Source organism: Prionailurus bengalensis, chromosome A2, assembly GCF_016509475.1.
Source record: "Prionailurus bengalensis isolate Pbe53 chromosome A2, Fcat_Pben_1.1_paternal_pri, whole genome shotgun sequence".
NCBI classification, from domain to species: domain Eukaryota; kingdom Metazoa; phylum Chordata; class Mammalia; order Carnivora; family Felidae; genus Prionailurus; species Prionailurus bengalensis.
Window position 1 is genome coordinate 12373502 of NC_057348.1, and position 12566 is coordinate 12386067.

At 54.4% G+C, this 12566-nt stretch overlaps 1 protein-coding gene across 14 annotated transcripts in view; it reads right to left on the reverse strand.

Annotated features, from left to right (window-relative positions):
• The window catches only part of EPS15L1 (epidermal growth factor receptor pathway substrate 15 like 1), a 98198-nt gene that overhangs the window by 45383 nt on the left and 40249 nt on the right, over positions 1-12566 (reverse strand). For all 14 annotated transcript variants that reach the window (XM_043590293.1, XM_043590284.1, XM_043590282.1 and 11 more), the window contains exons 9-13: positions 11872-12105; positions 6899-7056; positions 3478-3634; positions 2730-2815; positions 1799-1871 (exon numbers count right to left, since the gene is read on the reverse strand). In XM_043590293.1, coding sequence (XP_043446228.1) covers positions 1799-1871; positions 2730-2815; positions 3478-3634; positions 6899-7056; positions 11872-12105 — 708 coding nt within the window. The remainder of the gene's footprint in view (positions 1-1798; positions 1872-2729; positions 2816-3477; positions 3635-6898; positions 7057-11871; positions 12106-12566) is intronic.

Below are 12566 nucleotides of genomic sequence, written 5' to 3' on the forward strand. Positions count from 1 at the left end.
GCTCCACCAGAGGACTAAAAAGATGGAGTGAGGTAACACAGATGATGGAGGCGGGGCGTGGGCTCTACGTCTGGGGGATCAGTTCTAGGACACGGGCGGAAATCAGAGATGTGAGGGAGAATAAAATGACAGGATGAAAATACATACATTCAGAGAAATAAAGTCACTTTGCTTACAAAGTGGTCTTGTAGCTGACGAAGCTCATTTGAGCAAAAAACCCTTCATGTCAGAGGCAGGCCAGTCCCTGCTTTCCAATCCAAAACATTCCAGGAGACCACCTATGGCCTAGTCCTCACGGCCAACGTGCACAGAGTGAGAAGCCAGAAAAGAAGGGTCTGGATACTGCACGGCAGGCACTGATGAGTGTCCTGAGGCAGGGTGGGCACACCCACCCCACCTCACCCGCAGACCACAGCTAGGACGGACGGCATTTCCCACGGCATTTCCCACAGATCGGCGGCACGCGCCCTCCAGCACCCTGAGAGCCCAACTGAGTCAGATGGTACTTACTTCCCCCTGCTTGGGTTCACGCCCTAGGAGGTGGTCCAGAGAGAACCGGCCACTCTCGCAGCACACCCGGCAGCCAGCCCCTGCTCTCGGCTCCGTGAGCAGCCCACGCGCTGAGCCTCGTGGCCAGCTGAGGTGATGCAGGCCAGGAGGCCGAGCTACCTGCCCAGGTCACTCAGGTGAGACACGGCGGAGCTGGGGTCCTGACCACCTCGCCAGGCTCCTCTCCGGCCACAGCTCGGAGCTCAGAACACTCAGAGTCCTCAAGCAGAGGACGCCGGTCCCTGCGGCATGACTCGGCCTCACCCACAGGGCGCCACAGCCACCTCTAGTGTCCCCACAGTGGCAGGGCTTTCTCTATCCACCCAGACTGGAGACCGTGGGGACCCAGGTCTCTTCAACAGTGTAGCTGCCCAGTGCTGATGGCTTTGCTCCTGATGCAGACTCCCCTCTGCTCAAATGATGGAGAAGAGCAGGAAGCGGCCCGAGTGAGCCCTGAACAGGTGCCAGACTTTGCTTCCCAGCCCCACAACTCAGGAAAGCAGAACTCTCATAACCAATGCAGTCAAGACCCAGAGATGTTCAGTAACTTGCCCAACGTCACACAGCTACAGAGAACTGGGTCTGAGCCCAGGCAGCCAGATCCCCAGTCTCTGTGTCACCACCACCTGCTAGGAGACACTCCAGGTGGCGGGACTGTCCGAGAACAGGTTAGCAGCCACTGTCTGAGCCTCAGAAACTGAGACTCGAGTGAAAAAAGCCAGACACAAAAGGCCTCACGTTGAACGTCCAGAGCAGGTATGTCCATGGAGACACAAAGCAGATCAGTAGTTGCCAGGGTGGGGAGTGGGGAGGGCAGTGGCAATGGAGTGTGAGGACTACACTTCATGGGGTTTCTTTGGGGGTGATGGAAATGTTCTGGAACTAGACAGAGGGGACAGCTAAGGATCACACCAAACATGCAAAAAAGCAATGAACTACTTATTCTAAAGTAGCAAATTTTATGTTATGTGAATTATATAGCTCAATGGAAAAGAGAGACAGAGAGAGAGAGAGAGAGAGAGAGAGAGAGAGAGAGAAAGAAAGAAAGAAAGAAAAGAAAAAAGAAAAGAAGAGAAAAGAAAAGAAAAGAAAAGAGAAGAAGAAAGAAACCCCTGTCTATGGTTATAAGAAAGGTAGAAACCTCACTCAGAAGTGCAAGGGCGGGGCCACCTTCCCCTTGCCCCGCCCCCACTGACAGGCAGGCCCTGCACAGGACAAGACCATCTGCCCAGGGTGAGGCTGTTCTTACCTGTACTTCGTTGGTTTTCTGTCTGATTGCCTCTTCCTTTTCCCTAATGTCCTGCTCCAGGGAGTATTTCTCTCTGGGCACGGAAAAAGAATTCAGGAAAAGCACAGATGAGTGATAGCAGGACTACAGCCATGGTGCATTCTCTCCACGCTGACTTCTCAACACCCAATTCCGTCCGTACCCACGGAACCCAGCTCAGCTGGTCCTAGGAATGACCCTCAGGGATCGTGACCTCTACATCATCCCCTCCCCCATCAGCGAGTCCGTGGCTACGATGAGGCACTGCTCCCAACGAGACCACTAGAGCCCCTCAAGCAGAGGGAAAAGGAAGTCAGAGTGGTGTCCGGGGTGAGGAGGGTTCAACGCTCCCTGCTGACTGTGCCCATGGAGGGCCAGGTGCTTCCTGGGCCCTCCTCCCTCTCCTAGAACTAACTGGTGGGAGAATGCTGCTTTGAAGAGGAAGCATCTCTTTATGCCAGATTTGAGAGGACAGACACCCCATCCAAAGCCCTTGTTTACAGGTGGGGAGACTGAGGCAGCAGGCACAGAGAGGAGCCAGAGACCTGGACACATAAGGCTCCCTCAGTTTATCTGTCGGTCCTAAGCCATTAACTTGCCCTCGGAGGCTCAGCCGTTCTACGTGCTGAGGGGGATCAAGGCCCATCCTAAGGGCAGGGGGCAGGGCCTATGGCTACCTAGCAACAACCTGCCGGAGATTCCACAGCCCAGACTGACTCCAACTGAGGATGTCATCACTCGAGCTCATTAAGTCAATTCAGGAACCCGGGGGAATGTGCCCTGCTTCGCTTCTGCTGCATGAACTTGCTGACGGCCGACCTGTGTGCCTCACAAGCCTGTGGTACTTGTGGTAACAAGCTGGGATAGGGCCTGTGTAAGGGCCAGATTCCGAGGGGAAGGAGCTTTAACACACCTCTGTAACTGGGCAATCTCTTGACTGATATCATCAAGTTCCTTCACACCAGTGAATTCCCCTGATCCAAGAGAACTTGAACCATCCTGGAACCAAATTCAGACACAGGGTTAAAACTTGACAAGCTGATGGGGCGCCTGGGTGGCTCAGTCGGTGAAGCGTCCGACTTTGGCTCAGGTCATGATCTCACGGTTTGTGGGTTTGAGCCCTGCGTCGGGCTCTGTGCTGACAGCTCGGAGCCTGGAGCCTGTTTCAGATTCTGTGTCTCCCTCTTTCTCTGCCCCTCCCCCACTCGTGCTGTCTCCATCTCAAAAATAAACAAACATTAAAAAATTAAAAAAAAAAAAAATTGACAAGCTGAGGGTTGCCTGCCTCCCTTAGTCGATGTAGCCTGTGACTCTTGATCTCGGGGCTGTGAGTTCAAGCCCCGCACTGGATGTAGAGATTACTTAAAAATAAAACTTCCAAAAAAAATTTTTTTTGACAAGCTGACCTCACCACCCAGCAGGTGCTAGTATGAGGGATACGATCTCCAATTCACTAGGCAAGTAGCAAAAGTGCCAGAACCCAGCCGGAAAACTATCCCAGTGGCCCAGCCCCACCCCCAGCCCCTGGTGAAGGCCGGGCCATGAGAAGGCAGGCTACCACAGCAGGGCACTGGCCTGTTCACATGGGCCACTGCCGCCACCTGGTGGCAGGCTGCGGGAAGCCACAGGAGCATGACAGGGATGTGGCCAGCGGTACTCACCTGGATGGGAGTGCCTCTCTCCGAGGGCGGGACCATGTCCGGTGAGAGGACCTGAGGGGGGTCGATGCCTTTACTGACCTTCTGCTGAATGAAGTACATAGCTAATGCGAATTGGTCTTTACTTAACTTCCCCGTTTGCCTCGTATCAGCCAGGGCCCTGGGAGAAGGCGGGATGCTAATTAGACATCAGACAAGAATTCAGCCCCGCCTGGGAAGTACAAATCACAGAACCCCTCCATTTAAAAAACGAACAGTGACAACACAAACAGCGGGGCACAGCCGCGACTCCTTTTCTGTTGACCACCCCTCTCGAGGACCGCAGTCCCGCCACCGGCCACCCAGGCATCCGGCCCTACGGCTGGTTAAGGAGGGGCCGTCAGCACAGGAAGGGGGGCCCCACCTGGCTGGAGAACCACCGAACCCCACCCCACAGTCCGAGGTGCTGGGCCTTTGGGAAGGCCTCATCAACAATTACCAGAAATGCAACCGGCTCTTTATGGCGTGTGTGCGGAAGACAGTGAGGGTCCGGTACTGAGCCGCTCTGGTGGAAGTGAAAGCTGGGCCCGAGCATGCACCCTTGGATCTTCAGCAAGTTCCCACAGCCCTGGGTTATCTGAGCAGCCTGAGCTGCTGGTTTTCAACGGGGATGACAGCAGCAGCATTTTGGGTCGTCGTCACGAGGAGCTAGGGCCTGGACGGCCACCCGCGGCCGTGCTGCACCGGACGGCTCCTCGCTGCTAAGGGGCCCCGCTCACGTGGCCTTTGCGCATCCTGGTAGACGGGCGGCACGTGGAGCTCCCGTGGAGCCGGGGTGGGGGAGAAGCTTCACAACCAGCCCGGTAACGGAGGAGCTGGCCGTTACGGGAAGGAAAGCCTCACGCAGTAGGACAAGGCCTCCGCATCTGCAAAGCTGTCTCACCCTGGCCACTGCGCAGGCGGTCTCACTTCCCACTGCAGTCGTGACCTCGTGACACCTCTCCAACTCGTAGCCAAGGAGCTGGGCGTGGTGGGCAGACTCGGGCCCAAACACCGACGCACAGGGCCACGGGGAGCACGGAGACCCCACTGAATATCGCTGACACGCGCTGGTTTACAAACGTCTTCATTTTTGTCACAGTTTGAGGGCGAGGTGTGAGGATTCTGCCTGTAGGCGTCGGTCCTGCCGCCTCGCCTCGCCCATGGCTGCTCCTGGGCTGAGGCCTCTTCTCTCCAGCCCTCTCCTGCTCCCGGTCTCTGAGGGAGTGTGGGCTCCGAGGCCTGCAGGCGGGGTGCTCGGCCAGCCACCAGCCGGGGAGGCCTACACGCACGTTCTGGCTCCGTCCTTGTTTCCTCCCTGCCGTCCCTCTGGGTGTGCTATCTGCGCTCCCCCTGCCCCCCGCAGACAAATCTGGACTGGCCTTTTACTCTCCCAGCGGTGATTCCAGAGCTTGCTCGTTCTGTCTTTCCCCTCTGCTCCTTACGCATTCCCTCTTTTAATCCAAGCATATTCGTGATTTCACCGTGTTGCTTCCAGGTTGTGGCGTCACTGGCAGGTGGAGGGACTGTCCCTATACTACGATTGGGGCGCCGCATCGCTACCTCTGAATCACATGCACGTTCGCTTCAGGGTGATAAAGGGCACACACATTTTATCGGTTTCTAAAAGGGGACACCGGATCTGAAGGGGCGGAGAATGACTGCCCCCGACCTGTCGGAAGCAGTCGGCCTCCACCAGCTGTTTTGGCGACAGACTCTGGGTGTCACACACTTGTGAAGGGAGAGCCTGTTCTCTCAGGTCGGGGCCTCCCGTCACAGCGTGGACATCTATGAATTCTTGCCAAGGGCAGCTATTTCCACAAGCTACTGAGTAACGTGCTGTCACTGCTCTTCTACTAGGCGCTTATCCAAAGGATCCAGGAGTGCTGATTCATGGGGGCACATTACCCCAACGTTTACAGCAGCGCTATCAACAATAGCCAAATCATGGAAAGAGCCCAAATGTCCATCAACTGATGAATGGATGAAGAAAATGTGGTTTATATATACAATGGAATACTACTTGGCAATGAGAAAGAATGAAATCTGGCCATTTGCAGCAACGTGGATGGAACTGGAGGGTATTATGCTGAGTGAAATAAGTCAGTCAGAGAAAGACAGGCATTATCTGTTCTCACTCGTTAGTGGAATGGAGGATCATGGGGGAAGGGAAGGGGAAAAAATGGTTCGGTTTTAAACAGAGAAGGAGGCAAACCCATGAGAGATTCTTAAATACAGAGAACAAACTGAGGGTTGATGGGAGGGCGCGAGAGAGGGGAAAATGGGTGATGGGCATCGAGGAGGGCACTTGTTGGGATGAGCACTGGGTGTTGAATCATGGGAATCTACCCCCAAAATCAAGAGCACAGCGTATACACTGTACATGAATTAACTCGACAATAAATTCTATTAAAAAAATAAAATAGGGCGCCTGGGTGGCTCAGTCGGTTAAGAGCCAACTTCGGCTCAGGTCATGATCTCGCGGTCCGTGAGTTCGAGCCCCGCGTCGGGCTCTGGGCTGACAGCTCGGAGCCTGGAGCCTGTTTCTGATTCTGTGTCTCCCTCTCTCTGCCCCTCCCCCGTTCATGCTCTGTCTCTCTCTGTCTCAAAAATAAATAAACGTTAAAAAAAAATTTAATTAAAAGAAAAATAAAATAAAATAAAATAAAATGCCACTGCTCTTGCTTGGAGAGGTTCACTTCTCCAGAATTATACAGAAATTCCCTCCCTGTGACTCCCAAGTGAAGCCCCCTAAGTCCTGAGGACAAAAGTTAGAAAGTGACTTTCACCACTGGCCAATTACAAAAGGAGCCATCCCAGCACTGGGAAGACTGCTCTGGTTCACCCTGAAGGAAAGTGAAGGTGGGGCAGTCCCCATGGCTGGGGACCAGAGTCCTGTTGACCACTCACCCCCCTGACAGCAGTGGAGTCGCTGACCTTCACAGGCCTCCTAGGGAAGGTGGCCACAGCCCCCGCTGCCCAGGGTGGCTTTGCTAGAGTCCCTGGAGACGTACCACACACTCGCCCCAGAGGGGCAGGGCCATGCGTCTGCACCCTGACTAGCTGTGGCAAAGGCGGGGCCTCCTGCTAGAACCAGCAAGAACTCGCCCCAGACACTCAAGCAAATCGCCCCACAGCTTTCCAGAGGGACTAAACAGGCAGTAAGCTGACATGCCCAGGATACGGGGGAAGGGCCTTCACACTCGTACCTCACTCGGCACCCCGATCAGCCTGCTGAGGATTAAGTGACAGGCAGAGGTGGAGGCCCTGACCTCCCGGCCCTGAAGGTCACCTGCCCTTCCTTTAGCACAAAGCTTGTTTCCTCGGGGCCCCTCGGAGCCACCCGTGGCCATCACCTCCACACGGGAGGCCCAGAGGGAGCAGACGTCCAGCTACCCATCCTTACCATATGTGTGCTAGAAGGTTCTGGGTGAGGCCCGAGTGCATGAAGATCTCCTTCACCTCCTGGCCACTCACGTAGCCATCCAGGTCCAGGTCGGTCTTCAGGAATATCTCGTCAAATCGCATCTTGTCTGCAACCGGCACCACCCAGCTCACCGTTGGCTGAAAGGGGTTTCAAAACCATTAGTCTAGAGCTTCTAGACTATAAACCATAAACACACGCTATTAAAGGGCTTTCACATGCTCCTGATGGATGCTCTCCGTGCATTTGGGCAGCACCACGAAATGAGAGGGCAGACCGGAGCCCCACTCTCTAAACAGGGAAACTGAGGCAGAGAGTAGTGCACACCAACTCGGTCAGTCTCGCCTGGTGGCCAACGTGCACCTGTCCCACCCCATCGCACAGCCCCCTTCTCCTTGTATTCAGAGGGAGGTAGAGACCCAGCAGGTCCAAAGGGACTTGAAGGGAAGCCAATGACCTCCTTCCAGGAGGGGACTTCAAGTGCGCCAGGCAAGACCCTGCTGACGGTCCACGCTAGAAGGATGGCCTCCTGAGAACCAACCAGCCCTTCCTGGCCCTCTCGTTTTCTGCCTGCAAACACTTCTCTGCAGCTGCCAGAAGTATTCTCAATGCCCACAGTTGAGGATTCTGTACTCCAACCTTTGTCCCCATGACATGGCGATCCCCCCGTGAGGTGTCCCACCTGGCACTGATGGGCAGTGAACACGTCTGCCCCTGTGAAAACGGCATCTGCTAGACAGGCAGGCGCTCAGGGCCCCCTAGCGCTGGCTGAGGAGCCTGGGACCCCGACGAGCATGCTGTCCACCCACAAAGCCCCACCGCCCCCAAGGGCCCTCACAGGCGGACAGAGCTGAGTATCTGAGAGCCCAGCGTAGCATCATGTCTGCAGTCATGGGGCTTGGCCACCCGCTGCACGCGTGACCCCTCACACCGCCTGCTCAAGTCTACGTGAGGAAGGCAAATGCCACTGAGGGTTCACCGGGACCCGGGCACCTCCTAATCCAGAGGCACCAGGGCCCCTCCCACTGCTAATTCCAGACGCATCACCTCTGACCTTTGGTGTGCTCTCCGAACCAAGTTCCACAGTGCCTCTATCTGTTTTTCTAGAGATGTTCCTCCTTATCTGCTTTTTCTGAACAGGTCTCCCTCATTATCCAAATCCAGTGGGATCCTGACCCAAGCACCAGGAATCCAGAAAGCAAGGGTGGGAAGCAAGGGACACCACATTACCCGTATCATTTCGGTTCCAGGATTTTGGATAGGGAGGAGAATGATTTAGCCTGCCACGGACTTATCAGAATCCATGGGCCAAATTCAAACAGCAAGGGCTCAGGCAGCAAGAGTTCAGAGACCTGGGTTTTACGCGTCCCATTATATGAATTTTGTAAGCCACTCCAGGGGAGGCATAAAGACACACGTAAAGGATCTCTAGCGAAGAAGTTTGCTGCCTTCATATCCAGTGTCTGGAGCAAGCTAAACCTCAGACGCCAAGCAACCCAGAGAGGAAGTAACAGTGGGTCAGACAGGCTGAGCTGAGGGGGACAATGGTTTCTGTGCTCCGCAGGTCCCAAGAGGTTACCACTCTGGGATGACAAAAGTCCTGACGTTCGTTGTGCAAGCAAAATGGCTTGCTGCCTGATTTCTGAGACCTCAGAGCAGGTCGGTGGCCAGACTCCAACGCCCAGCCTTTTCCTCAGAGCTGGGTCTCCCAGAAGGGGCTGGTCTGACAGCCACAGGCCCCAGTAAAGGGGAACAGACCCTGCTGGCTGGAAGTGCCTACACCCCGTAGTCAGCTGGGAGGACAAGACCTGGTGGCATTAGTCTGGAGGTGAGAGAAGCAGAGGAGGGGACAGCATGGTGACTGCGGGTCCCCAGAACTGCTCGATCTCATGTCTGTGATTCCACCAGCGCCCTCATCCTTAGGGAAGGGGACATACGTCTTCTTCCCTCCCCCACCCTGACAGAGGCCCCTGGTAAAATAGGTCTAGTGGTAATCAGCAGCACGCTCCCAGGATCCGGGGAGAGTCACCAGATCACCATGGATCTGGGTTACAAGGCTAGTCAGTCTGCACCTGTCAGCAACTTTGGCCCCACCTGCTTCCTTGTCAGTAAAACCTATTACCACTAACCTAACCTACGGTAATTAATAAGAACTCTTGGCAAGAATTTTGCAGACACAAGGGGCTAGGTTGTCTTAGAAAACAATAGCTCACGCGGGTCCATGTTACCAGCCTCGGCCCTTGCTTTAACTCCACCCCCATCCTTCTTCCTGTTTCTACAGGTTCCCACTTGAGAGCCTTGGCATATGCTAGTCCTCCGACGGCTTTCTGTCATTCAGGGATCAGCTCAGGTCACCTCATCAGTGACCGTCCAGTTGACCCCACCTATAGGAGCACCTCAGTGCTTCCAGGCTGGGCCCTGTTCTGCTTCTCATAGCTATCTGACCTTCCTTAGTTTATGGTTATGCTTATCGTCTATCTCCCCAAGGAGGGCAGAGGCTAGTCCCACGGTCACTGCACATGTCCACAAAGTGCTGGGCATGGCTGGTGGTTTGCCGAGCTGAAGGTGCCCACACTGGACCATCTGGATGCTGGGCTTGTTGACCGACAGCCATGTGAGACTCACCAACCAGAGGGGAAGCCCCATCACCTGTGCCTCTCCACACGGCCGTGGCAGTGACGGGGAACGTATGAACCCCCCCCAACCCCCAACCGACCAAACCACCTCGGCCCTCCCTGATGGGACCCTTACTCTTCGGTGCAGCAAGCTCCTGGAAAATGAGCCACTAACCGCACCCGCCCAACCACCACCAGGCAGAATGCTTAATTTTAGAATGATGTCACGTGCAAGAGGAATCACTGTCTGATCGTCTATTTCTGTAGCGTTCAGTGCCTGACAATTTGGGGTTTTCTTTATTGTAATTTAAGTGCCTGTCATTAAGCTTTTGATTGCCGAGGCACCCATTTCAAAACTATCCATCTCATATAAACACACTGCCAGCCACACAACTAGGAAGCGCCAGGCCAGCCCATGACGGTCCCCACTAAAAAGCTCTGGGTGACCTAGACAACTGGCCGCCTGAGTGACCCTGCTTTTCCCTTCCCCTGCTTTCATTGCCACTCTTATGTTTTAAATTCACCAATGAAGAGCGAGCCTGAGTAACCCTAGGCCCCCACCCTTGACCCCGAGAGAGGCAGAGTCCCATGCCCGAGCTCACTCTCTCTCTACCCACGACCTTGCTGTGGTGGCCCTGGGGGTGACACGCACTCTGCAGGACCTGTGAGCAATGAATCGTCTTTCTTCAAATTTTCCGGATGGTTGTTGCGAAATGTAGGTGCACTCTGCAATCCTACCAAGAACCACAAAGACACCTCCTCCAGGCCAGAAGCGTCCGTGGGGGCTCGCCCCAAGTCACGGGGGCCCGAGGAGTGCCACAGGCGCTCCTGGCTGACAGCGCCACTGACTGACAGGCCGAGACTAACACAACACATTTCTACTTTTATCGTTCGTATCTGAACTTGCGTGGCGGCGCTGGCTGGCCCTCTTCCTGTCACCTTCACTGCTCCGCCTTCGAAGCCGCAAGTGAGGCAGAGAGCAAGGCATGACTCAGGATGTACTCACGGCCACGTTCTTCCATGTTTTAGATCATCTCAAAGGTGCCTCTTTATAAAAGAGCCCTCGATGGTGTGCTGCATTTGCCAGAACAAGATGTGTCTTTCTCACACACAAGATGCTGCCCGCTGGGACTCAGAGCCCCCACGCTGTCCTCCTGACGAGACAGATGCCTCCACTGCTGGCTGGTTGTTCAACAGGCTCACTGAGCATCCAAGCACCTGAGACTGTTCCGACACTGAGATTCTAACCAAGGACTAACTGTTCTCATGAAGCTAAGGTGGGGTGGGGGTGGGGTGGAGTGGGGTGGGGAGGAGACCAAGGATACACAATTACCTACACACCAAGCCAGGCGTGGGAAATCTACAACGCAGCGTGGACAGAGCCCGGGGCACGCTGGCTGTGGTCACGCCAGGGCCCCCCGATAAGGTGCCCCATGAGCAGAAGCCTCAGGAAGCAAGGGGCTGGGGTGTGATCTGGGAACACACCGCCCAGCAGAGGAGCTACCTGAGGCAAGGGGGACAGAGACACGAGGAGAGAGCCCAGAGGTGGGAGCCAGCTGAGGGTGTCTGAGGAAGGGCGGTATTTGTGTGCAAATGAATGAGAAACTTAATTCTGCATCCCCGTTGCAACGGACTGAATGTTTGGGCCCCAACTCCTCCCCAGAACTCATGTGTTAAAACCCTACCCCCAATGAGAAGGTATTATGAGGTAGAGCCTTTGAACGATGATTAGATCATGACGGTGGAGCCCCATGAATGAGATCACGGCCTTTATAAAAAGGACCCTAGAGAGCTCCCTCGCCCTTTCCACCATGTGAAGACACAGCAAGAAAATTCCATCTGTGAACCCGGAGCTGGACTTTCATCAGACACCGAATCTGCCGGTGCCTGGATCTTGGGACTTCCCAGCCTCCAGATTTTCTGTGTGAGAAGTAGATATCTGTCATGGTCACCTATCCTATGGGACTCCATTACACTCAAACAGACTAACGTACCAATCATAAACATTGTTTTAAAAAACGTAATCCCAAGGGCGCCTGGGTAGCTCAGTAGTTTGAGTGTCTGGCTCTTGATTTCAGCTCAGGTCATGATCTCAGGGTTGTGGGATCTCAGTGCTGAGCATGGAGCCTGCTTAAGATTCTCTTTCTCTCCCTCTCCCTGCCTCGTGCACACTCTCTCCAAAATAAAAAATAAAAAAAATTAAAAAATAAAAAAGGTATGACAGTTAAAAACATAATCACAAATGTTACCTTTTGGGGGTCACAAGTTACTTGCTCGCAAGGTGCATCTTGCTGGGACTCTATACGTGCAAATGGCTACCCTGAGAAGCAGACACTGTACCTGTGTTTGCTTGAGACTGTGCTTGGGGGACAAGCTTCCCGTGCTGTTCAGGCTGCTGACGCTGCCGTGGGAAGGGGTGGAGCGGAGGCTGTCTTTTGGCGGGGGGCTGGCGGGCAGGACAGGCACAGCTCCTGGGAACACGGTCTTCTTTCTCTTGGAAGGTGGGATGAGGGAGGGGGGCAGGACAGAGGGCACAGGCTCCTTCTCGAGGGCTCGGTACACCAAGTGCATCGCCTGTGAATGCAAGAGAATTACATTCAGGTGGCCAGGCGCAGGCCTGCTCTTTCCAGGGCTGCAGTGATGTGACATGGGCTGCTCTTTTTGAGGTCACTTCCAAGCTGAACAGAGTGAAAAATAAACCTTTTCTGATGAGGTATCTTCCAATGCATAATTTTTCCAAGAGGTGTGTAATCACACAAGACCCACATGAGCACAAGAGGAGTTCAATCATGCCAGACTCCACACATGTCCCTTCACCACACAGGAGGGCCACCAGCTCCAGGGCTGAGGACTCCCACAGTACTGGAATTTGGAAGTCTAAAGACGCACTGCGATGTGTATATGCCTGTTTCAGGCGGGCAGAGAAAAGAAACTTTCTCTAAAACAAAGATTTAATCCTGTTTTAAAGTGTAATAAAACCAAACCAAAATCACAGCCCTTCTCCCTTAAAAAGATCCCTTGTTATTTGCAATACA